General features: G+C 38.3%; 1 protein-coding gene across 1 annotated transcript; it reads left to right on the forward strand.

Moving 5' to 3' along the window:
- Window positions 1-3,908: 3,908 nt before the first annotated feature.
- On the forward strand, window positions 3,909-27,973 carry LOC140148021 (thimet oligopeptidase-like). The gene is given in 17 exon segments (XM_072169854.1): window positions 3,909-4,092; window positions 7,815-7,954; window positions 8,994-9,115; window positions 10,104-10,235; window positions 11,279-11,316; window positions 12,106-12,218; window positions 16,110-16,164; window positions 16,290-16,454; window positions 17,171-17,303; window positions 17,306-17,331; window positions 18,183-18,248; window positions 19,354-19,566; window positions 20,392-20,465; window positions 21,943-22,174; window positions 23,038-23,169; window positions 24,146-24,262; window positions 24,816-27,973. Coding segments are annotated over 17 exon segments (1,998 nt in total). The 5' UTR covers window positions 3,909-3,936; the 3' UTR covers window positions 24,900-27,973.

The following is a 27,973-nucleotide window of genomic DNA, read 5'->3' on the forward strand; positions in this document are numbered from 1 at the left end:
ATGACCCCCTATTGCGGGCAAATTTTTTATGACCCCCTAAAAGAATGCATGCGGAGCGCGCGAACATTTTTAGTCACCAACCTTCAATAATTCTATAAAGCCATATTTTGGGTGTTAACAAATTATAACCCCTATATTTGGTCTAAAATTGTATGACCCCCTTCCAGTATATTCATGACCCCCTGTGGGGGCTGTCATTTTCTACGGAAGGGGGGTGCGGTCATGACTCATGAATTATGTCGGTGACCGGAGTAAATTTTTTCATGACCCCCCTATTGCGGGCTGAATTTTTACAACCCCCCTATCTCAGGTCGAAAATATTTATGCCCGCCCCCCTTCCGCCTACACAGACTGACTACAAATTATTCATCACTGGAACTAAGGGGGGCTGTCATTTTCTTCAGAAGGGGGTCATGAATATACTGGGGGGGTCATAGAATTTTGAGACCAACAATTTTTTAACAACCAAAATAGGGGGGTTATAGAATTATTAAGGGCTGGTGACTCAACATTTTTGCGCGCTGCGCTCGCATTCCTTAGCTTCAAAACCAAAATGTGTGCGCAATCTTTTGTTATACAATGCAAGATTTTTGCGCGCTCCGCGTTCCTTCTTTACACTTACGATAAAAATTTTTAACGCGTTTCGCGCACTCCGCTCTAAAATTTGGGTACGCTCCGCGCCTTACTTCCGGCCATGAATAATTTGTCTTCAGTCTGTATAGGCGGAAGGGGTCATCAAAATTTTGACCCGCGATAGGGGTTGTAAAAATTTAGCTCGCGATAGGGGGTCGTAAAAAATTGACTCCGGTCACCGACATATTCATGACCCCACCCCTGCCGAAGAAAATGACATCCCCCACAAGGCACAAAGCGCGCAAAAACTTAAATGCGAAGAAAGTGTGTGGAGCGTGTTAAAATTTTGACTGTAAGTGTAAAAGGTGCGCGGAGCGCGCTAAAATTTTGAATCATATAACTATAGATTGTGCATACATTTTGATCGTAAGTTAAAAGATTGCCCGCGCGACGCGCGAAAATTTTGGGTCACCAGCCCTTAATAATTCTATAACCCGATTACCCCCTAATTTTGGTGTAAAAATTATAACCCCCCTATTTTTGGTCAAAAATGCTATGACACCCTCCAGTATATTCATGACCCACCCCTTTCAAAGAAAAATGACAGCCCCTAAATAACCTGAATTACGACCATGTACAAATGATGTAGGCCTACATGTACCTGGGAATACAAATATTTCTAATTTCTTTTCATTTTAATCAAAACAAACTCAAATGATTTTTTTTTAAACTCTAAAATCTACTGTTAAAGAAGGCTAAGCATTTTTCTGATTTTGACATGGTCTTGACAGGTACCGGTATTAAATTTGTATGTATGAATGAAATACAATAAAATATTAGATCAAGTCGCATCATCACGCAACAAAAATTATGCGACCGGAATTTAAAACATTTCATTTGACTTTCTATTTTACTGTGGGTGCACCGTAAAACTCGGCTGTACATTCTCTACGGCGCGGCATAAGCGTGGACTGTGTTATAAATATTGTTCACTGTAACTGCAAATATAAGAAACAAGCCTACCATCCATTTTGAAGTAATTAAAAACAACAAGTTCACAACAACAACAAAAACACAAAAATCAATGGAGCCTTCGGGCGACACACAAGCACTTTATTTGTTTTCATGTTCGACGGCTTCGGCAAGGTAAGTTTGGGCTGTTTATTTAGCATGAAATTTGTTACACACGATGATGAACCACAAAATTGAACGTGGGCCTAAGTTTAAAGAAAACAAAGCAAAAATATGCCCAATTAAAACCGGACCGACATAATGGCCGAGTGAAAATTGAAGAAGTCAGAGTATAAACAGAATCAGAATGGTGAAAGGAAAATATAACAATAACTGAAGCAATAGGCTTATTTAAAACTAAACAGTATTTATACTATTATATAATACTGATAGGGAATATAAATCGCAGGAAAGAAAGCAATTATCATACAAAAAGAACAAGTTTAAAATTCATTAAAATTCCTTTAAAACAGTTGTTTTATTCACGGGCGAGTCGGAAGATAATTTACCCGCGGAAATTTCCTTAAATGGCAATGCGCCATGCGACGCGAAGCGCGCGAAGTCGCACGCGTTTTATTAATGAGCTCAAAAGTCCTCCACGCCCTGCCACGCTCAGAACACGTTTGGTGTTCAGTCCTCCCAGACAAACAAGAACCTAGACCTATAACTTTGGTTTGCGTAGTGAAGTCAACACTGCTTAGCAACGATTTTGACAAGGACGCAACCCGGACGCAAACAAGCAGACATGTTCGCGTCTACAGAACATGGTGCGTTTGACGCGGGCGATAACGGCGCAGCAATCACGCAAACGATCGCGTTTTTCGTTCCAGACATGAACGCTTATTTCTCCGCGTCCGACCACCCGACCAAAATCACCTTGGATACGTGGCTTCACCTACTGCCATGGTTAGGGATGGGCAGTTACAGGTCTAGGTGGTATGTCTATGTTCAGTCCTCGTATACAGCACAGTGCAACGGCCGTGCGTATATTCGAGACTGGAGGATTTAGTCTAGGGCGGACAGTGGTGTCATGTTCACTCACACAGCTATGCTAACCGCAAGACTTTCTGGGTAGTGCTTAAATCATCCTCTGCGTCCCACAATTGCTTTGTAATTCTTTTTTGTGTGATATCTTATAAAAATAAAAAACACAGAAACATAAAAAAAAATACTGACTATACTGTCGGAAACGTTCATACCCATCCCTGAAGACCAATCATAATCATATCATATCGATCATAATTCAGCTGAGTGCACATTCACTTGGTAACAAAATACGGAAGAGTCTATTTCCCTCTACAGGGGTGAATTAAATTTTGTTTTATATTGAAATCAATGTTATATAGGCCTAGTGTCCACTCCCCACTGAAGATCATTCGTGCCCCTACCCCCCACCCCCATTCACCCATCGGAATATTAAACCTCCCTCAAAAATTATGTTTCATAATTATATATCTACCTCGATGGTTTCAACAAAAGTCTCCTAATTTTCAGGGCTGGTATAATAGGCCCCGGGGGTGGGGGGGGGGGGGTGGCACTTTAGAAGTGCAGTGCCTCGGCCTCGGTTGGAAGGGGGGGGTCGTGGGCGTATTAATGCCCAAGCCAGGCTTTATATATACATGATGTACACAATTTTGTTGGTTTAAAAAAACCTGGGGGTCATTGGGTAGGCACATGATAAATTAAAAGGGAGGGGGTCATTGTTTAGGCCTACAAGCAAATTTTAAAAGTGGGTCATTTGGGTAGTCTACAAAATTAAAATTAAAAATTTTTCCCGGAATTTTTCCCGGAATTTTTCCAAATTTTATGCCTATACATGATTAGGCCTACAAATCATGATTTTGATTCAAGGATATTGGAAAGTTTCTGCACAGTATTTTTAGGGCCTTCTTTAAATTTGATCATCAAAAATTCATATGATTGGAGGTCATGATATAGCCGAACCTTTAAAATTAAAAAGAAGTAGGCCTACTTTTTGAATGTCACTCAAAAAAAAAAAAAAGAAAAAAAAAGACGAGTTGAGTACCCCTAGTCCTCTACCCACCGGACCTACCCATTAGGCCTACTGTCTACCCGTCATATGCATGGAAGTTCCCCCGGTGTTATCATGGTGTTATTCAGTATCGAAGTTACGTAATGTTACTATGTCAACGGGATCACGCGCTAGAGTAATGAACCACGATCGAAATGATCACCACATAAAGTATATGGCACTCGAAGGCACACCAAAATAGCGTGATCCGGTAACCAAGAGAATTACGTAACCACTTCGATGCTGAATTCCCCGGCTGGGTTCGTCCATTTTTACGGTAGTGGTTCCCCCTGCGCTAGCGTCATTTCACCAAGGCGAAAATGGCTGCTGACATGAGTAAGAACCGCTTGCGTTGGGACTTGAAGCCCGAAGACATTAAAACTCGCACAGATGAATTGATAAAACAATCCAAAGCTGTATATGATGGTGTTGGGGCTGTGAAGAAGGAAGATGTGTCGTACGAAAATGTTATTTTGGTAAGAAATTATGATATAAACGTGTGGACATGTGTCGAACTCTGCAGTGCATAGTCGAATTTGACAACCTTGCCAGCAGTCACTGCACAGTGTTTTCACATTGATTGTACAGCTATACTAAAATGCAGTAAACCTTTGACGAGCGCGTATTGTAAGGATACATCGCGTATTTACTGCGTTGCACGCACTTGTCTCTGATTGGCTGCTGAGGCGATCTGTTGTTGCCGAGTGGAAATTTATGAATGAACTGTGCGCCATACGCATGTACGCGTTGTTAGCGCCGAATTTGCAACATCACGGTAGTCGCGCTCGTCAAAGGTTTGCTGCATTTTAGTATACACCATGTCATGTATATGTATACCGCACGGCCGTTTAGACTAATTCCAATCAGCCGTTTACACTTCTCTTGTACTGTGTATGCTTCATAGTGACGACTGAATATCTTACAGTCCATATCATGACGGACTTCTGAAAACTATTCAATGCGACTTTGGTTGTGCGCCGTAGGCGTAGGCCGTAGCGCGACTGACTAGCGGCGCCCGTGTACCGCGTGACCGTTGCTGTGACAAGATCGCGCTCTGAACTTCTAAAAAACAACAAACTCGGTCAAAAGGTCAATTTGGACACAAATTCTGCGCATGCTCTATGCCACAGGAATCCTGTTGCAAAATCCGTCACTTTTTTCCACATAGTTTTCTCAGTCGTCAATCCAGACGGTTGACGACTGAGGGCAGCAGTCTAAAACGGCCGTTCATGTCGCGACACTAGGTTGCTACGCATGTGCAAGCGCAATGTATTTTCCCGCGATAATTTGAGTCGGCAAATTCATAATTTTTCATAGAAGGTTGATTTACCTCAGCATAAAAAAAATGTTTTAGTGTGTTTTGGGGTAATTTTCTATTTGTTTCAAATTTTTTTTTTAATTTACAATTTTTCCGCCCTTTTTTCTTTCATAAATCTTTTTGCTGCCCCTTCTTCTTCCGCAGCCCCTTTCTTTTTTGCCGCCCACTGCTTTTACTAGGGAAAGAACTTATATTTTAAAAGTTGTACGGGACCTCCAGTAGGCAAATGTGTCACAGCAATTCACTGTTGGTAACCCACGTTTTAGAAAGGGTGGGTTTGAGAGGTCCACAAAATGCTTAAGGGTGGGTTTGAAAAATTACTTGTTAAATAAAATGTGTGTCTAAATAATACCGGGTAATATATAGGGTGGTCACTGATAAAAAGGGTGGGTTTAGAAGTCAACAATTGCAATTTCAAAGCTTACTTTAATTTCCGATTGAATGACACTAAATGAAACACAAAAAAACATTGAAATCCCATTTTGTAGTGTTTGGTCATCTAAAACTTCAATATGTTATTCTCTTTGTATGCAAATCTGCACCTCCTGGACCACCATAACCACTTATCTATGATTAGTAACCACGCTTAGAAAGGGCGAGTTTCTGAGTTTTGGTATAAAGGGTATAAAATAAAAAGAGTGGGTTTGTATCACCACTGCCAACTATGCAATTGCTCAGCCAACTCACTGAATAATTTTTTTCTTTAAAAATGATGTCAAATCTGGGTTTCACTTTCAGTTTTGGTTGATAAAATATGGGAAATGGGAATTTAACAACAGCTTTATTGCATGTTATAGGCCTAAGGTTCAATGAGAAATACCATGAACATTGTAATGATGGTATACACAATCAATTGCCCATTTAAAAATGAATTTACCCTTAAACCCTCTAAACAATAGCAAACAGATGATTATCAATTTTAATTTTAAAATTGAGCCTTGAACAAATACCAAGTCAACAATATTTACACTTCTTCACAGGTAAAACAATAATGACGGAGAATGACTCCAGAACGGTTTGTCTTGTTGGCATGGTAACCATTTGTGACTGCATGCAGTGTTCGTTTTAAGTGGTAATCCGGGCGTCCTGACGGCCAAAATTGCCGTCGGATTACCAGAAATTCACTGCCGGTTATCCGGCGGACGTCCACATATTTTTCACCATTACAGTGTCTGAAACGATGTCCTACAATTCCTCATCAAAATTAATTTAAAACGTAATTATATCTCAGTTTTCCCAATCAGTTTTCCATGATTTTAAAGCTAAAATCGCCAACTAATTGAAATAGTACTTGTTCGATAAAGTCAATTTAAAATCATTAAGCTTACGCATGGTCGTATGGAACATGATAACATCCATCCCGGAAGTCTTCAGTATTTCGCTTTCACACCGCCGCATCCCCACATACCTAGTTTGGGCTCGATTATAATTAGTGTGCACTGTGCAGATTTCTTTTACTCCATACTCGTACTGTGTCTTTGTGATTGTGTTATTATTTCGTTGACCTTTGGCCTGTTAGAAGGAATCTGTAAATGATACACTACACTGAACATCGCTTTCACGCAATTATGCTTGTTTGGAACTGTGCCTTTGAGGTCGTGACAGTTTGACAGCAAAAACGTTGTTTCAACGTCGCCTCGCACGTGCGTCGAGAAAAAAATGGCGAAGCAAGTTTCAATTCGGAATTTCTTCGTGGGCGGGACCCGTGGCGAAGAAACTAATGCTTCTACTTCTAATAAGTAGATAATATACGGATGACCAAAAATTTTGGCGGATGACCAGATTTCATGGCATGGTCATCCGGAGGATGACCAGATTTTTTTCCTTAAAACGGACACTGACTGCAGGTCATGCATCTGGGCAGATGTATGATAATTAACAATATTCCTGAATAAATTATGGCTATTGAATAAAAACTGTAATCAGTCCAATATCATTGAATATTTTTTATTGCCGTACCGGTACCTAGTACATACATAAATTTAGGTAATCGTTACTGGCAATTAATTAAATTCTTCAAATTCTTAAATTTAAATAAATATTTTCCCCAAATTGTTTCATTGTGTTGTGTTTCACTTTCACTTAAAAATTTATTTTTATTATTTTTTTGTGAAAATTTCTAGGATTTGTTGCATGAATGCATTTTTTCAAAAGCACTAACGTGCAATGAGTCACTTTGTCCTTCAGTGAATGCTGTAGAAAGATTTGTTTATATGTTGGCATGGTAACCAATTCGTACAGGGCAGCTTCTGGTCAGTGACTAGTTAGCATAATTAGTAATTACTACTACCAGTATAAAAAAAATTGTAATTGTTAAAATTTACAATATGTCAGTTTGCATTTTACATTAAAACATGTTAGTTTAGCTTGAAATATTCAGTATTGTATTTGATATTTCATCTCATGTGTTTGTTTGTTTGTTTGTTTTTATTTTATTTTATTTTATTTTATTTTTATTTTTTTATTTATTTATTTATTTATTTATTTATTTATTTATTTATTTATTTATTTATTTATTTTTTTATTTATTTATTTATTTATTTATTTATTTATTTATTTATTTATTTATTTATTTATTTATTTATTTATTTAAAAGTTCTTTGTTTGTTTGTTTAAATTTATTTAACATTAATTATTTTTAAAGATATTTTTATTGTTGGTATAATTAATTGTTCAATTAATGATTGAACTCAATGTGCCTAAACCAGTAAACCGTATAAAATTGCTTCCACTTACCCACTTCAAATTTATGCATTGTCAAACTGACCTACATATCATTTACACTGTACATACCTTTCCCGCACAAAAATTTGACTTTAAGTAAGGTACTAAGTCTATTAAATTAAATATTGTACATTCCTTATTTTGTCTTTGACTCAGGCTCTAGCCAACAATGACTGTGAGTCCAGCGTAGCTCGTAATGTGTTGGACTTTCCCCAGCACACTTCTGCTGACAAGGCTGTTCGAGAGGCTAGCACTGAAGCAGACAAGAAGTTGTCTGACTTTGATGTTGAAATGAGGTAAGTACTAGTAGGACTCTGTTTGTGGAGTGAAGCAAAACATATGAATCAAATCTATGAGTTCCTATAGTTTGAGGGCCGATGACATGCATTTGATGGGTGTAAGCAAAACATGGGTAAAAATCAATGAATCGTTGAAAAAAGATAATCCTTTTGGCCCAAATGAAAATCAATAGTAAAATTTCACTCACAAGAGAGGCTTAGACGTAGTTCAGTTACTTGTATGGTAATATGTGGATTATACAAATAATGCAAAGAAAACTAATAATCTTCCTGCATGCTGATACATTGTCATAATGTACATGTTATACTGAGATGTAACTTTTTTGGAATTCTGGAAATCGGCCAATATAAAAAAAAATTCCGGAAATGTAAAAAAAAATATAAACGATAATTTTTTTTAAATATTTTTTTCCGGAATTAGATGATGATATTTGTCATAAAGAGAGTAAAACACTGTTATTTGAGAACCTATTCCCCACACAAGCCAGTTTGATTTTCAGGAAATTTACCAATACCTCTGTTACATCTCTGGTTTATCTGGGGACTTTTTCACAGAGATTGATTAGCTGTATTATTTTGATACTTTGATTTATCACACTTAAGGGTAGACGAGGAGTTGTTGGTCGAAGCAACCAAAAAAATTGATTTTCATTCTCTAGATCAATAAATTATTGACAAATAACACCTTGATGTTTTGCAAAGGTTCATTCTACAAATTATATAATTTGAAAACTTGCTTAATTTATTGTTGTTAATGAGTTATGTACATTTTACAAAAGTGTTGTTGTTTCAGCCCTCTTTACAACATAACTCAAGAACCACAGGACCTACAAAATTATTTCTGTGATATTTGAATTCTTCTACACGCTCGCAAGGAAATGAGAGCAATGCAATTTTTGCCAAAGCTCATTACCATTCGCAAGATGTTGTGAACTACCAAATCGCAACATTTTAAAGTAGTGTATTACCTTAAATGAGCCATTAGATGGGACAAGTTTTTATAATAAAGCCCAATCCATTACTGTTATTTTGATAGCATGCGTCAGGATGTATTTGACAATCTGGTAGCCATCCAAGACAAGAAGGATGTAGTAGACAAGATGAAACCAGAAGCCAAACGTTATCTTGAGAAGCTCATCAAATATGGTCGTAGAAATGGTAAGACTCGTCAATGTCATGACGAAATTACATTTAACCCCATGGGAACTACCTGCCGATTGGTCATAAAGAAGTTTTCATTATCAATTGGCCCAATCAGCAACATTGTTAGAATAATTGCACCACGCAGAAAAATTGAGGTGAATTATTTGCAAAGCTCCATTCTGATTGGTGATTAAAGTGAAAATATCATGTAATTGACCAATCCGAGGCAATGTTAGAATGGCAGGTACCCAGCCCCAAGTGCTCAGGCGGTTAAGAAGTCTCTATTTTGGATTGGGTAGGGATGTGGGGCTTGGATTTCGAAACCATATCCCAGCCCAAAATATACCAAATTTGACGAAATATCATGTTTGATTATTTAGAACTGTTCAAATTTGTGCACTTTGCTGAAGAATCAAAATACAAAAAAGACCAAAATGACACCCCAAATCTGCCACACATCCCTTTACCTACATTTTCACAAAGAAAAGCTGCTGTAATTTGTAGTGTCCCCTTGGAGAGGCCTTCACTCTTGGTTGACAATGGCTAATGATAATGATGATGACACGGAGGGAGTCCGAGGGACCTGATGCAAATAATAATCAAAATGGAATGTTTTCTTGGTATTTATGCGAATCAGTAAATTTACTGCTGGGCCAGTAGCTTAACAAACTCACTGGCCCTCGCTTTCTGCTGCTCTCCTTAAATCTGATATAGGAGAGTTATTTTTAGCTCTACTTACTTGAGCATTCTCTCCTTACATTCTATTGTAATTGTAAATGCTCTAAACAGCTCTCCTTGAAGGTTTCAGAAAATTAATGTTCTCCTGCAAATTCCGAAAGACAGTTCCTGGGCTAGTAGAAAGCAGAAATCCAAGTCAGACCCTGCTGCTCATGTGCTGTCAGCAGGATATGGTACTAACTCGTAGACTCTCTTGAATAATCTTAAAATAATGACACCACTAACTCTACATGTATAACTCTTCCTTAATATTCCCACCTTGCAGGTCTTCATCTACCCAAGGATGTACAAGATAAGGTTAAAGCACTCAAGAAGAGAGCCAGTGATATAGCTATAGACTTCAACAAAAATCTCAATGATGAGAACACTATCCTGGAATTTGCCGAGGATGAACTGGGTAAGCCCATGAAGACACTTTTTTCTCTTCTTCACAGAGGATGATTTAAGAACTAAACTTACATGTTGCAAAAAGTGCTGTCCACAGGGCTTCCTCATACTGCGACTGTAGCTGACAAAGCCCATTGAATTCTATTGAAAATTTAACAAGCCAGTTGGTTGTTAAATGTTTTTGTTGTAAAAAACTTTCTTATCAACTGGTGTTGAAATTCCAGCTCATATATAGGCCTATGTAATAGTAAAATTTCAAAGTTTGACACCACAATTCTATGCAGAGTGCAGATGGCCGTGTCATGTTTGCTCACAACAGTGAGCTGGATACAAACATTAGTTGACCCATTGAGTGTTGGGAAGTGTTTAAATCATCCGCTGCCTGCTTCCCAATACTGCCCGTAAATTTGATATGACCATGAAAAGTATGGTGTTAAGTGATTTCAATATATATTTAAAATATAATAAAAGTCTTGTAAGTGCTGTGGAAAATTGCCCAAAAAATGTTATTCCATTTTAGTTGGGTCAATTTTTATTTTGTTCATATTGATCAGATGAATGAAATAGGTTGTACAATGTGTACACTTAACCCAAGGACATGTAGAATTAACAAATAGCCAATGTCATAATGTACAATAGTGTACGAGAGAAGGGCTTGATAAACGCAGGCGGCAGACCTGAATATATTCTGCATTTCAGCTATTTTTTAAATTTACATGTTTTCTTTTATTTTTAGCCCAATTCAAGCTATTTTACCATGATTTTACACTGTTTTTCTACGAAGGCAATTTTCAGGTCTGAGATTAAGAAATTATGTCGATCTTAGTCTGCCAGAGTTTCATTTGTCTATTAATCATTTCTCTGACTTAATCTTTTACTGTGATTCTAACATACATTGCTAGTATTGTATCCTGTGACCACTGTGTCCTGGTTTTTACATGTAATTGTTTGTGACCTTGCCAGAGCAGATGACTCTGTTTTCAATATAAAGCCATTTTGTCATATCTACTCCCATCGAATTGATTATTTGTGTTCTGTTTCCTTCCTGTACAGCTGGTGTGCCGGATGACTTCTTGAAAAGACTAGAAAGGGTAAGTGTCCATGGTTTGAAGCACATCCTGTAGATTTCACTACAGAATTATAATTTTGTTTGATTTTGATGGTTTGTATAATTTTCTTCTTTTCCCCAAAAAATATCAAATTTCAAGATTACCTCTAAAATAAGGTTTTGGGATTTATTTTCCCACTTGAATAAAAAGCATAAAATTAAATATTATAAGAATTTAGGACAGCATTACATGGTTAAAAAGACAAAAAATGTATTTGTGTAATTTCAAATACCAATGTTATTGGATTTCTTAGAATTCTTGACAGATTGGGGGCCCATTTCAGTGAGAGTATGAGAGTAATGATCAATTGACTAATCAATCAATCAATCAATCAATCAATCAATCAATCATGTCTCAGTCAATCACCAATCGATCAAACAAACATACAGTAATTTACTTTGAAGTTGACAAGTGCACATATAAATTTCCAAACTGCTGTCAGCTTAAATTCCCAACATGATGAAAACCAGGCTAGAAAAGCTATTGAGCTATTCCAGTTGAAATCCATACAACCTCTGTATAAGACATGACTTTAATCTCCCACACAGGGGGTGTAGATTACAAAATGGACTCAACCATTCAGTTCACACTCCCTGTATGGAAGATTAAGGTCATGTACATAACATGTGATGTCTATCAGCTTCATAAAGGTCTGAAGGCTCCCAAAAATGTTGGCTAATTTAAGGCGTGGTCAGAGCTCTTTGCTGATAATTTAACAATTTTTTTGCAATCAAGTTAATGAATCAAGTAATCAATCAATCAATCTTTCAGAATGAAGGTGGCAAGTGCAAGGTGTCACTCAAGTATCCAGATTACTTTCCCACCATGAAAAAATGCCGCATGCCAGAAACAAGACGCAAGATGGAAACTGCTTTCAATTCAAGGTGAGACAACCTAGTCATTTATTATTCAGGTTTGAAGTATGATATGACACTGCAGTAATGCAGAAGATTTGAATATGTAGCATGCTATCTGTTTTTACAGAGCCCTACATCAAAGTTTGCACATTACACAGCTAAAAATAGGGAAGAGATAATTAAGAAGAAAGCTTATTATATGTGCCCATCCACCACAAACTGGTCGTAAAGTCGGCATTTTTCATTCACAATCAAAAACAGTATATGGATTTCTATGTAAAGTATATTAGGAATTTGACCTTTGATGAACCATAACTTCACTTCCAGATGTCCGATGAAGCTAGACTGGCCCCCAGTCTCGGTTCGGTTCCATCTCTGGATAATGTAACAATAAATAATTACATAATGCCCTATGAAAAAATATGAAAAGTCCTGTAACCCCCCCCTTATTTTCTTCAATGCCAAAACCCATTCCTCTTCATCCACAAATCGGCGCCACTAATTACACCCACCACAGTCAACCATGCAGCAATATAGAAATATACTCAGATTATAAGTGAACGCGAAAGTCCATTGAGCGCTGATTCCGAGACTGGTCCAATCTGTTAGAGATCTCCTTCCAAATATTCGCTCAACGAAGCACGTTGTTTCGATGTCACTTACGAAAGCCCCGCCCAGTTTCAATTCAAATATGGTAGCACAAAGCTATGCCGCGGGATGTGACGCTAAGATCGGATGGGACACTTGTCAACAACTGAGAGGTATTGAGCTCAAGTGGCACGCGCCTGATAGACCCATGGTACGCGCGCAATAATAAAAGGCAACCACTCGACTTCGGCTTAGGCCTATTGTCCATATTATGTATATTATCGCGTGCGGTTTGCAAATGTTTGCACATTATTTAGCTAGGGAAGCCTTTTCAAATATCCCCGAGCTGCCAAGCTGCGTTGATAGGTCGGATACAATATCGTTGTTTTAGTCGCTTACACAAACGTTAATGTAGTGAAAACATGGATGTGGTATATAGAAAGATTGCGGGACTCCAAATCCGTAAAAGTGAACTCCCAGCATTTTGTGGGAACTTGAAGGCAAATTGCTTACAGACTGGGAGGGTCCATGTATTGGGTTGATTTTTAATGCTATGTAATCTACATTACCAGTCGTTCTCCATGGACCCGAGGGAGGGTCTAGATGAAGCTGGTTGAGGTGTCATTTTAAAAATCTGCTATCTTTCAAAATCTGCAATAAACAGAAAATGATCTAGAGCCGACTTTACTACCACTTTGTGGTGGATGGTCACATATGGGCATTTATTAAGGCCTAATATATACATTTGTATTGCCCTTAAAGCTTCAAAGTCGGGGTTGGTCGGTTGGTTTACTTCTCTTTCTTAAATTGAAAAAAAATATATATTTTGCCACATAAAATATTTAAAAATGCAAGTTCACCATAAAATACATTGGTTAGCAATGATTTATAAGGTTTTTCATTGTCAGGTTTGTATTATTAATACATTAGAGTTATGCGGTATGAATTACAAACATTTTTGTACCAAATTAGAAGAATTTTTTGACTTCAACACTACTTAAAATTTGATCGCTTACCGGGAGCGCTTTCATAGTACCAACTGCGTCCTCAGCCGGATGTTATGGCTCTGATGATTTATGGCTTGTTGACAACCTTCAATGACGTCACACTAGAAGAAGATGACGTCAAAGGTGTTATCCTCGTCCCCCTGGTGGTCTTGGGTATGAGTAGGTTACCCAAACTGGATCTAGATCCAGTCCAGTGTCTCTGTTCAAGTTGGGTCCTTTTTTCCTGATGTGAATGGCTTCTAGGACCCTTCTGGAAAATTCTTTGGGTTCTTTTTCCAGCACATTTACGTTTTCCCAGTCTATTTGATGGGTGTTTTTGCTCCTGGAAATATGCTCATGTACAGCAGATTTAGAACCGGCCGCCTTTGATTTATGTTCAGAAAGCCGTTTTTCTAACTTCCTGCCTGTTTCACCAATGTACATAGCATCACAGTCTGAACAGGAGATTTGGTAGACGGTCCCTGACTGTTTTAATTTGTCTACCTTATCTTTCGGTGACACAAGTGTTTGCCGGAGTGTGCGGTATGGTTTGAAGGCTGTGGGAACACCTGCTGTTTTGAATGCTCGGCGAAGCTGCTCCGAAGTTCCTTCCAAATAAGGTAAGGTTATTGTGAACCCCCTGGAAGTTTCACTATCCGGTTCGTCCTTTTTCACGCTTCTCCTGGGCTCTGAAAAAGGTCCAGTCGCGATAACCGCAGTTTCGGAGCGCTCCTTTTACGTGTTCAATTTCCTCAGCTCTATCCTCCGGATCCGTAACAATTTCACTCCTATAAAGCAATGTCTTGATCACACTTAGTTTGTGCTCCAGTGGGTGGTGGGAAGCGAAACTTAAATACTGGTCAGTGTGAGTTGGTTTTCTAAAGATCTTGACCTTCACACTGCCATCGCTAGCCCGCACGATCAGAGTGTCTAGGAAAGGAAGTTGGCCGTCTTCCTCTTCCTCTCTGGTGAACTTAATGTTATTATCTTGCGAATTTATGTGATCTGTAAATTCATCCACGTGCGAAGTCTTTATAATGCAGAATGTGTCGTCGACATAGCGAACCCACATGCGTGGTGGATGAGGAGCGGATGACAAAGCTCGCTTTTCAAAATACTCCATATACGTGTTGGCCACCAGGGGACTACAAGGACTGCCCATAACACGCCCATCCTTCTGTTGATAGTATTTCTCTCTGAACACAAAATATGTCGTGCTCAAGCAAAAGTTCAAGAGATTGATGATGTCGTCCACCTCTAGATCTTCCGCTGTCCCTACTTTCCAGGTTTTGTCATTTTCCAACAAACTGCGAACGACGACGAGAGCTTCTTTCACCGGGATAGAAGTGAACAATGCCGACACGTCAAAGGACACTATGGACTCATCAGGCTCTACTTTCAAGTCTTTGATCTGGTTAACAAAGGCCTGAGAATTAATGATGTGATGTTCCGTTTTTCCTATCAAAGGTGATATAATGTCCGCAACAAATCGTGCAAGATTATAGGTCACAGCACCGATGCTTGACACGATGGGTCTTAGAGGTGCCTTGGCTTTATGTATCTTTATGAGACCATAAAATCTGGGAACATCAGCTACGGTAGGATATAAGTCCCAATATGTCTTGCTAGTAATCGCACCTGTTTCTTTGAGTTCTTTCAGCAACTTGATAAGTCTGCTTTGAAATTTCTGAGTGGGGTCTTTTTTCAGAGTCTCATAGACACTTTCATCTTGCAGTAGAGCTAAAGCTTTCTCTTCATACACTGAATTGTCTATCACAACAGTTGCTCTTCCCTTATCAGCTGGCAAGATTTGGATGCTTGTGTCTTTCTTTAAAGATTCAACCGCCGATTGCTCTGCCTTATTGATATTGCTTACCGGGGTTTAGCATTTTTGCAATGTTCACAACACGAGCACGTAATTCAGCCGCTTTATCGTTTGCAATTTGTTTACATGCACTTTCAGTGGCAACTACAATGTCATTGATGGGCAAACTTTCTGGACTTACCGCGAAGTTAAGACCACGTTCTAACACATTAACTTCCGGCTGCGTAAGCATCCTAGATGACAGCTTCCTAGATGACAAATTTTTGTACCAATTTATGAAAATGTAAATATGAAAGGGGGAAAAAACACAACCCTTTTTTCAGATTTTTGGGTCGGTCGAAAAAAAGCAATACAAACATTTTATTTTAGGCCTAAAGATGTCTAATGAATGATCAAACAAATATTTGATTTTGAATATCCAAGTAAGACTTCTGTATGATTATTATTATTGTACTTAAACAACCCTATTGTGTATATTGCATTCATAAGTTATTCCACCATTCTCTATTTGTGTTTCAGATGTATTGAAGAAAATAGCAAAATCATGGAAGAACTGGTTGAAATTAGACAAAAGGTAAGATGTAGAAATTTGTTGTTGATTTGATCATTGATTTTTTTCACTGAATTCCATTTGTATCATGTGATTGTCAGTATTAAAATCAACTTCTTATCAGTAAATAACTCCTTTATTCTCTGTAGTTGGCTGACCTTTTAGGCTACCCTACTCATGCAGCTTACATCCTTGAGCTCCGTATGGCAAAGGATCCCGACACCGTGGCCACATTCCTCAAGGATTTGGCTTTGAAGTTGAGAGTACTGCAGGATGATGAACTGAAGACTTTCCTGGAGTACAAGAAAGAGGAAGTGAGTATGTCTGAAAAACACACAAAAACACTAACAAGAACATGGCTCAAAGTCAATAGGATTTTTCTGTTTTGTTGGACCAATTTTAGCTGTGAGTGGAATTATTGGCCCAGGGATTATGCGATCCAGGGGCCTGTCTTAGAACCCCTGGTGGGAATTTTGTATTCGTTTTCTTCTTTGGAAATATTGGAAGCCTTGTGCCAGATCTTGGAGGGTGTAGACCAATTGAAATTTGAGGGGGGCATTTTAACAGCCGCTCATTATAGTCAAATGCAGCAAACCTTTGACGAGCGCGACTACCGTGATGTTGCAAATTCGGCGCTAACAACGCGTACAGCGCATAGTTCATTCATAAATTTCCACTCGGCAACAGCAGATCGCTTCAGCAGCCAATCAGAGACGAGTGCGTCCAACGCAGTAAATACGCGATGTATACTTACAATACGCGCTCGTCAAAGGTTTACTGCATTTGAATATATTCATGTGAAAAAGATGTGAAACAAAGATGGTTGAGTTTTTTTTGATTATTCATAAGTGACTGTTAGAGTCGAATCGTACATTTGCACCAATCAATGATCCTCGCAAAATTCTGCAAGAATCCAAATGGATTGGCACTTTTGAATGCCATCAAAGTTACTCAATCATACCAAAATATACACTTTTGAATGTCATCAAACTACTCAATTATACCAAAATATACACTTTTTTGATTCCAGTGTGAGAAATATGGCTTACCGTTTGAGAATAAGATCAACTACTGGGATATGCGTTACTACATGACCATGGCAGAGGAGAAGAGGTACTCAATTGATCATAACAAACTCAAGGAGTATTTCCCACTGGAAGTTGTTACAAAGGACTACTAGAGATATATCAGGTAAGATAGGGACTGAAAGAATGGCCTATTTAAATCTACACTCCCCCCTGTGGAAGATTTTGGATATATCTTCCACAGGGGGGAGTATGAATTTCAAATGGAATGAACACATTAGGCAGGTCCATTTGAATTTCATTCACCCTGAATCTTCCACTGAGGGAGGGTGAGTATCAAATGGAGCTGCTGATGTGTTCATTCCTTTTGAAAATCATACTCCCCATGCGGAAGATATTTCCAAAATCTTCCACAGGGGTAGTGTGGATTTTAAATGGAATAGCCCAATACAGGGTAGATCTGTTGTTATTTCAATCACTCTTTTCCAATTTACGTAAGTTTTTTGAATTGTAGAAATGTGAAGCTCAGGTAAACTGACACTATAATAATGGAGAGAAAAAAATCGGAAACCTTCGGATTCGAACCATTGTGCACCCTCAATTTCACGTTGGAGTTCAGCACCACATGCCATAAGATCTGTCTGCATATTTTCTTTGGAATTGTCACATTTATCTCCACTTATTGTGTTAGTTTCAACCAAAATTGTGAGTTTTTTGGTGCCGGATAAAAAAAAAAGTGAACTGTATCGCAAAATGAGGCTGAATTTTTAAAGTTCAAAGTGAGATTTTATTGAATTCTAGTCTGATAAAAACTCATTGAAATAGGATATGGTATTTCTTTATGAGCATGATGCCCGCAGTTATATTTTTCATGTTTATTTGCCTCGGTTTCTCAATCAGTGGATGTTTTAAGGTATCATCTGTTCTGGGCCATGAGGCCCAGGGTAGAACAGAGGATTTTGTGTACATTGTGTACGTATTTTGATTTCAAACCAATTTTTATGTGATAATTTTCAGGAATTACTGGGACTCAAATTTGAAGAAATCCAGAAACCAGCTGTTTGGCATGAGGATGTTACCATGGTAAGATATGGGAAAAGTAGATTTGGTTGTTAATTGACAAAGACATCATCCAATGGGTGGGTAGTGGGAAGGCCCCCCCCCCCCACTCATCATGACTGTCGGTTTACCTAATGCTGTCGGTACATGAAGGGCATTGGTGAATACAAATTTTGGTCAACAATCGACAATTTTGTGTGCACTGCTGATAAAACTTGGATGTGACTATTCCGTTTTTGCCTGTTGACGTTACCACAACAAATTATATTGATATATAATAGTAAAGGCGCATTGAAAAATGTTTGGAAAATGTTGCTCTGCACCCCCCACTTTTTGGATCCTTAAGCGCACTGGACCAAAAAAAATTGGGGTAGACAATTCAGTCAACAATTCACAACTTCTGTCAGCAAAAAATATTTTCTGTCAGCACATTTACAAGTTGTTCCCCCTGCATTGTTCCGAAAACCTGGCTACACCACATTGTCCGAATCAACTGAAATTGAGGAAATAAGCTTTTTTTGTGGATATCAAACAATCTGTACATACTATGAGACCATGACAAGTATGTAAAACCACAAAGGCTATTTCAAATTCATTCTTAAGTCAGTCAGTAAATGCTATGAATGAATTATTTTTTGTTTTGCTCAAAAATTCATTTTACCCAAGTTGATTATTATAAAATGAATAAGCCAAATCGACATTGAAATTTGCAATGCATTGTGGGACAGTTTTTGCAGCTTTGGGACACTTTGCCCTCTGACCCATTGGGAAAATTGTTTTTTGTGCGGTAGAATCGAAATTGTTTAACTAATATGAATATAATATAAATCTATTATTTGAAATATTGTTAATGATAATATTATCACAATAAATGAATAATAATTTATTGATATATCAGATGTCAAAGTGTCCCAAAACTGCTCTGAAAAATTGGAAGTTACAATGCTGATCGGGCTTATTATATTTATACATTGTAGTTCAATGGAAGTTGAGTTGGACTTACAGGCTCAGATTTTGGTGTAGTAGCAATGTTAGAATTCCTTAATTCTATAATTACAGAACAAAAATTAAATACTAAGGTGCTTGAGGATTTTTGTTCTTTTTCCCCATCTGTCCTTCCTCTGTGTAGTTCAGTGTAACAGATAAAGCCACTAGTGAGTTCATGGGATGGTTCTACCTGGATTTGTTTCCACGTGAAGGCAAGTTTGGTCACGCCGCATGCTTTGGCTTACAACCAGGATGTCTACTAAGTACTGGTGATAGGCAAATGGCTATAGCAGCCATGGTGGCAAACTTTACCAAACCTACCTCAGATGCACCGTCTCTTCTTACTCATGATGAGGTGAGGATAACAGGGTGGGGGTATGTGTGTATGGTGGGTGTGTGTGTAGGGTGCATGTACTGGTGATAGGCAAGTGGCTATAGCAGCCATGGTGGCAAACTTTACCAAGCCTACCTCAGATGCACCGTCTCTTCTTACTCATGACGAGGTGAGGATAACGGGGTGGGGGTATGTGTGTATGGTGGGTGTGTGTGTAGGGTGCATGTACTGGTGATAGGTAAGTGGCTATAGCAGCCATGGTGGCAAACTTTACCAAGCCTACCTCAGATGCACCGTCTCTTCTTACTCATGATGAGGTGAGGATAACAGGGTGGGGGTATGTGTGTATGGTGGGTGTGTGTGTAGGGTGCATGTACTGGTGATAGGTAAGTGGCTATAGCAGCCATGGTGGCAAACTTTACCAAGCCTACCTCAGATGCACCGTCTCTTCTTACTCATGACGAGGTGAGGATAACGGGGTGTGGGTATGTGTGTATGGTGGGTGTGTGTATAGGGTGCATGTACTGGTGATAGGCAAGTGGCTATAGCAGCCATGGTGGCAAACTTTACCAAGCCTACCTCAGATGCACCGTCTCTTCTTACTCATGACGAGGTGAGGATAACGGGGTGTGGGTATGTGTGTATGGTGGGTGTGTGTGTAGGGTGCATGTACCGGTGATAGGCAAGTGGCTATAGCAGCCATGGTGGTAAACTTTACCAAACCTACCTCAGATGCACCATCTCTTCTTAAAAATGCCGATGCATATTTCAATATTTTTCTTAGCACAATATTTCACAAACTGTTGTTCTGATTATTCTATATTATTCTATATTTTCCATATATAGGTAGAGACATTCTTCCATGAGTTCGGACATGTCATGCACCAGCTTTGCGCCAAGGCTGAGTTCCGCATGTTCAGGTATGAATAATACACCATATAACATTAATGATTTTCTACTGATTGCTATCTATTGCATTAGGTTGAGACATACTTTCATGAGTTTGGTCATGTTATGCATGATATTCTGGGGCAGACTGATTTAGCACATTTCAGGTAGGGAGCTTTTTTTTTTGTAAATTACTTCAATTAAAAACAATATTTAAACTGTCCTGTACCTCTTATTTTCATTTTTTTGAGCCATGAGATCTTTGTATTGCATTGCTGAGTGGTTTTGATATGAGAAGCAAAAACGTGTATAACAATGCCCCATAGGATAGTACATACTTCCGGTTGTGCTTTACCACAATTCACCACACTTTTGTTCACACCATATAAGGGAAACATCTCGGGCATTAAAAGGGTCATGAGAAAAATGTGAGGTTTCTTCTGATACCAAATTTCAATTTTGATAAAGAAAAATGGGGGATGAGACTGTCGATTGGGTCCCCCCTTCCCCCCTTAACCATGCATGTATGTCTCAGTTTGCAAATATATAATCCTCTATATTGGACATTTTTCAACACTACTCCTGTTTATGTATGACTAGTGGTAGTAAGCCATCACACATAAAATTCAAATATGTGACCCCTCGGCACAACTGAGCCCGGATGTCGCCAGTGCCACTATTGAGATATGCTCCATCGAACTTAACAATAAACAATAGGAAACAAAGGATTTATTGACTGTTTTATTGATTTTTCACTACTTAAATGTCAAGTACTATAGACATGATATACATCATTTTAAAGCTAATTTCAAGCAGAATATTTTGATTGAATATCTCAAAAATGATGATTGGCGACTTCAGGGCTCAGTTGTGCCGAGGGGTCACATATTAACTCAACTGCCCATTTATTCTAGTAAAAGATTGATTTAGAGAATAAAGGTATTGTTTTTAGATGCTGGAGTGCATCTATCGTCGCATATAACACGGGCGACATTATTTTAAGTAAAACAACGAGGCGAAGTAATAATGATGTCCCGTGTTATATGAGACGATAAATGCACGACAGCGGCTAAAAACAATACCTTTATTCTCATTCTTAAACACTTCAATTCAGATAAATATATTAATCATAAGTATACCAAATTGTAATCAAATTAAATCCTACATTTTCACAAGGAATTACCTAGGGCTTAGAATCGACCAGTCCTGTTGTTGCTATGCACCTCCGATTGGTTCAAATAGCGTGTACGAGTATCGCGTCAATGCCGACGCGCTTAAGTGTGTGATATCGTGTCATATCACACGGGTAAGAACCAATAAGATTGCATGAACGTTCTCAAGTGTTTAAGAATTGATAATAACAAAAAGCCCCATATGAATTGGTATAACTTTTGCCTTGGTGAAACAAAAATGTGAGTTGGAATACCATTGACCATTGCAAATATGGTCATATATTCAAAATGGTTTGATGATTGAGAATTTTACAATTTTATTCAACTTTTTATACAGTGGTACTCGTGTAGAGCGTGACTTTGTGGAAGCGCCATCACAGATGCTGGAAAACTGGTGCTGGGAAGCCGAATCTCTACGTCGTATGTCGTCCCACTACAAAGATGGCACCCCAATCCCAGATGAGATGGTTGAGAAATTAGTCAAGGCACGCAATGCAAATGCTGGTCTGTTTAATCTACGTCAGATAATGCTGGGGACCTTTGATCAGACCATTCATACTAGAGCTAAGGTGAGTTGTTATGTGGAATGAATTCTGCAGTTTTGAATTTGAAAGGATGGTGCAGTTGGAAGTTGATGCTAAAGCAAGGCCCACAAAGCACCCGTCTCTTTCCTTGATGTCCAGGCTAGTTGACACCTTGGTGTAAATAATTTGCTGTGTGGGGACAGTGTTTACCTAATTACTGTTCTGGGCACTAAAATAAGTTATCTGAAAGAGCACTTAATATTTACTATGTTTTGAAAGTCAAACATGGCTTGGTTAGCGAATGAGGTGTTGATATTTCATAGCTTTCCATGACATGATTTCTAGCGTATGTGAAAGTGCCAGTCAGATCTCTGAAAGCCTCAGAAGCGAGTACTTGTAACTTGGGTTTACTTCACAAAAACTGTCTATGAGCGTAATGGTCGAAATATAATCAGGAGGCAAAAAATATAATCACGAGGTGAAAGATGGATTGTTCCGGAACGATGAGCTGAATGGAATAATCCATCTTTCACAGAGTGGTTACATTTTGATCATTACACAAATTTTAGACAGTTAATATTTGTATTATATCACTTTACTTAAATTCTATAAATTCTATTACTTAAAAATACTATTTGAGGTAGAAAATATGGATGTTCAGTAATATAACACTATGTTTCGCCATGACACAATTCACATAGGGCCCACCCCATATCTAAATCGACGCATGGCGTGGCACATGCGTACTATGGCATAGCACTGTGATGGTAAAACTATCACACAGAGAGGCTGATGGTAAAAATGATAAATGGCAATCAACTAATGAACTGTCTAGAATTTATGATTTATAAGTGATGTAAAAACATATTTTTTGATAACTCATGTTTGTTGTATGCTTTCCACTTCAGGCCGATACTCGCAGCATCTATGCAAAGGTATCAGATGAGATCCTTCGTATACCAGCCACTCCTGGCACCAACATGTGTGCTTCCTTTGGACATCTAGCTGATGGCTATGATGCACAGTATTATGGGTATCTGGTAAGTTACACAGTGCTCCCTATGGTTGATAAATCTTATCTGATAATCGTATCCAAATCGAGTCACAATGCCACTCCCTTTAATGAGTGTTTTTTCAACATACAAGCAACGTGCAGTCAAGTTGGGACATGAGAGTACAAATGGGCCACCCGGTCTAGCTGCGCTCTAATCTGTGTGGAGCCAGGTGAAGCCAACTCAAGGTCGGCCTTGTTCTGTTACCTGTGTTCTAATAGTGCTTTGCTTTTGCCTACCTTGGGACCCATATCCAAGACTCAGTGAATTGGATCTAAGGTACATTTTTGTACAAAGGCTTACTCTGCAAATAATGAATAGCCCAGAGAAATCACAAATCCTTATTGTCACCAAGTGGACAATAAGAATAATGGTTTGTATTGTACAGCAAATATGCAAACCACATAATGGCCCTGCTTTGGCCTTCAAAATACATTGCCCACCCAGGTTGCAGTCAAGCTGGGAACTCTTGACAGCCAGGCAGCACAGCCAGAATTAAAAAGAGCCAAAGCGGAGCTTCCCCGCTAGAGTGCAGCCTATTTGTGCTTCCATAACTTAAATAAGGCATTAGAACTAGGTGCATTGCGGTTTGATGATGCGAGTTTGAGCCCCAGAACAGTGTCTTGTTCTTGTGAATAATTGAACTTGGAAATTCCCCATGGCAAGGAATTACTGCTTATTTGTCTCGGTTACCTGTATGAGAACTTGGGGAGTTGATTCTGGCTGTGATGGTTTATTGTGGTTTGTATAGGATGTGTGCTTCTTAGCTGTAATTCCCTGTTTGTTGCTAAATGGTTTATATGGTGTGTCTTTGGCCACAGTGCCAGCGAATTCCTGTAAAGTGTGCTGAGGCTTGTGGGTTTATGCCTGGGTGTAGCGCACTATAAATCGCTGCACTTTTTTGTGTGCGTACTGACGTTTTCATTTGATAATAATTAATTTCTTTACATTTGATGTTTTACAGTGGAGCGAGGTTTACTGCATGGACATGTTCTATTCCCGATTCAAGAAAGAAGGCATCATGTCTCCAAAAGTTGGACAGGATTACCGCAAGTATATCCTGCAACCTGGTGGATCCATTGTAAGTATACACAAGTTTATTATTACCTACCGCTTGTGGTGCGAACGCTGGGATATTTGGGCGCCTGTCCTGAAGGAACCCGGGTTGGAATATCTGATGTGGTCATTATTTAATATATTTACAAAGCCTTGCCCTGGCCTAGTTTGTGTGGAAAGTTTGCCTGAACGTTTAGTGGCACCAATGAGTTGACGAACTTGGTCCCGAGCCACAAAATCTATTTACAAGAGGCCAGAGTTCAATGTCACAGTTATAAAAGTGTGAAATCATATCCTATACTCTGATCAGCTCGTAATAGGCAGGACTCGTAACATCGTGGATTGATATAGAATGGTGTACACACAGCTGGGCACAGCACCTACGCAAACTGCGCTTTGCGTATTGCATGACTGGTGCATGCTTTTGTGAATTTACGCGGGCGTAAGTTGAGACTTTATTGACTCGCGCAGTAACAAAAACCAAATAATATTTGCCTATTATGAGCTGATCGTAGTATAGCTGTAAATACTTTTCATCTTTTAAATTGCATTCTTATTTTATTTTCTGTTTGATTCAGGATGCAATGGACATGCTGAAGAATTTCCTCGGCAGAGAACCACAGCAAGAATCATTCCTCCTCAGTAAAGGTCTCAAAGTTTAACACTAGTATATGGCTTAGTTGTTTCATACAATCTATGTGTACCACAGATCCGTCTTGACTATGAGTATGGGTAAAATAGAAGATTTAAATATATCTTTGTTGTGACCTATGTTTTGTACTAGAACTGCTCTATGCTACTATAATGTGCTCGGAAATTGAATGGATATTACTAATATACTTGTATACACCATGTCATTATGGTTGTTTTTAGGGAACATCACTTTGTGCAGTGAAGATTTTTTCCATTCAATTTCTGAGCAGTGTATACCGGAAGTTGCACCATGCATTGTAGGATAAGAAATGTTTGCAATTGGGGTATTCCACTTGAAATCTATCATCCCCTATGGAAGATATGACCTTAATCTCCCACACAGGGAGTGTGAATTTCAAATGGGGGTTACCTGAATGGATGGCACCATTTGAAATCTAAACCCCCCCTGTGTGTGGGAGATAAGGGGTGTATGCATTTCAACTGGACTAGCCCATTTTCAAAGCAATTTGCAAAAACTAAAACCAAAAACAATCAAACTAAAATTAAACAAAAGGGGTAGGCATAAATCCAGCTTACGAAAAGAATGATGCTTCCCTGACGAAGAAGAAGAAAAGGAAGAACAAGGTTGATCATTTTTTGGGCATAAAACTCAGCAAACTTCATCCATCATTTCTGATCATGGTTGCCCAAGGCACCCAGAGATCTGCAGCTCTGAAATAAAATACCTACAATCCTGGCAGAAATTTGTAGCCACACCAGCATTGTTGTTATAAGCATAAACTCGCCAGAGTTAAGTATGTGATATGTTATACATTTCTGCATAATATAGTTGAAAATGTACAGTCAGCTTACAGTCTCCCCTTCCACCCCCTTTTTCAATGTTGGTAGATTGTAATGTAGAAATGATGATGATGTTGTCCAAATCAACATTGTAATGGGGAGCAGGGAAGGATGTTGGCTTTGGTGTGGCAAGCTTTTTTGCCAGGATAATTTGTTTGGTTAAGAATTGATCAACAAAGTTGTAAATTTCCGTAAGACCACAAATATCTCAAAACTGAGTGCGGTTGTATACAAAGTAATTATATATTCATAGAGTATTTATATTAGAATATAGATCTAAAACTTGTGTGATTTTGATGTTTTGTTATTGTCGGGTATCAGACTTTATGTTATTCTCATATTGAGAATGTGTCGCTATGACCATGCCTATTGCAAGGGTTTTTGTTAATGGGATCACAGCTTTTCTTTAGAAAACAACATCTTATTCCCATGGCAATTTATTTACATTAACGAAGATATACATATAAAAACTGAATGCACCATATTTCATTGCCACATTTGGCTATTTAAGTTGAAATCCATACACCTCTATAGAAGACATGACCTTACTCCTCCACACAGGGAGTGTGAATTTCAAATGGGATTACCTGAATGGGTGACTCCATTTGAAATCTACACCCCCTGTGTGGGAGATTAATGTTATGTCTTCCATGTAGGAGATGTGTGGATTTCAACTGGAATAGTATTTTCATTGAATTGAATGAGAGAAGAAATGAAATTTTCAGTCTTGTTAAATTGGCTGTTAGGAATTGATCTATTCCTCTAGTGGGCAAAGGTTCCAAAATTATTATATTATATATATTGTGTGAGTTTTGTGTATTTGGAATTGACAAACAATAACAGGTGTCCCCAAAATAAGTCACATGTAGATTTATTTTTTCAATGTAATCCACCTTAAATTGAAAAAAATTAATCTGTACCTTATAGTATCACTTGGATAAATCACATTTTTTGGTTAGATGAGATGCAGGTATCAAAAAAGGTGTGTTTTTTGTGGGTTTTTTTTGTTATATTTGCATTCCTTATATGTTGTGTAACTTACCAACATTTTGATGTGGGTGTCTGTTTCATGATGATGTGAATCAAAAAGACAATTGATAACAAAAGATTAGCTGCAAGTGTGTAAACATTATAGGCAAAATATCTAATTCTTGATCATGAGAGGATGTACCTTCTGCGTAGTGTTGGAACAACATGATCGCGCGACCAAATACCTTGATACCAGTTCTCAAAAGATATGCTTGCGCTGCAAGCGTGTTGTCTTGCGTAGTACGCTTCACACAAATATCTGTGCGTACCCAAGTTGGCTGTCGTGATCGAGAATTAGATATTTTTCCTATAGTCACCAGTTCTCGTACATGTAACTTTTTTGGTGGGACACAGCATTTTTGTCAAAATACTGATGTTTATAAAGATTTTTAGTGCCTTTTATCTCTTGACTTAGATGCTATACTGTGAGTCCCTTGCTGTTTCAAATAATCTTTTTGTTACCATGTAGGGATGTGCTATTCCATGTATATTCATGCATGTGACACAAGCATGAGAAGGTGTGTATTCTGTGCATGCCTTGTCAAATTTACAAAAATGTTAAAACACAATGAAAACATTGCCAAAACTCAAGTAAATTTTTTATTGCGTCCGTGGTCTGTGCTGTGCCACACAGAAGTGATTGGCTTTTACGTGATCAATCGTCTCCGTTGCGTACCCAGACCTAGGAAGTATGAAAACCTTAATAATCATGTATGATGTATATACATCCATGTAGTTTTGCCCCAAAGGCTTGAATATACTGCTTCATTTGCATAATATGCATTTTAAGGGTTTTTTGTGGATGAGTTTAACCTTGTGGATGAGTTTATGTTGAATTGTGATACTTAGCAGAGGTGAAAGTAAATGTTTTCTTTACTGTTACGTTACAGTTACAAATCATGATTTCAAAGTATAATATGCCACTTTTTCATACATGAGATATAGTTCTTTGGGATAATTGCTTTTCAAAATATGTCTAAGAACAATGTGACAATCATGATATTTTATTACTAGACCATTGGGAACTTGAACCTTTTCATTATCTTCAAAAAAGTTTCAAATGTGAACTTCTCTGGGCTCTCCTCTCGTTTTGTTGAGTATCTCTCCCACCCCCTCCTTTTCTGACAAATTTGTTGTCTTATCTGTTCTTTCAATAGTGTATGCAAAGCAATATACTAGTTGTGGAAATAAAATCTATCTATTGCAAAAATAA

This window comes from Amphiura filiformis, chromosome 1 (genome assembly GCF_039555335.1).
Source record: "Amphiura filiformis chromosome 1, Afil_fr2py, whole genome shotgun sequence".
Classification (NCBI taxonomy): domain Eukaryota; kingdom Metazoa; phylum Echinodermata; class Ophiuroidea; order Amphilepidida; family Amphiuridae; genus Amphiura; species Amphiura filiformis.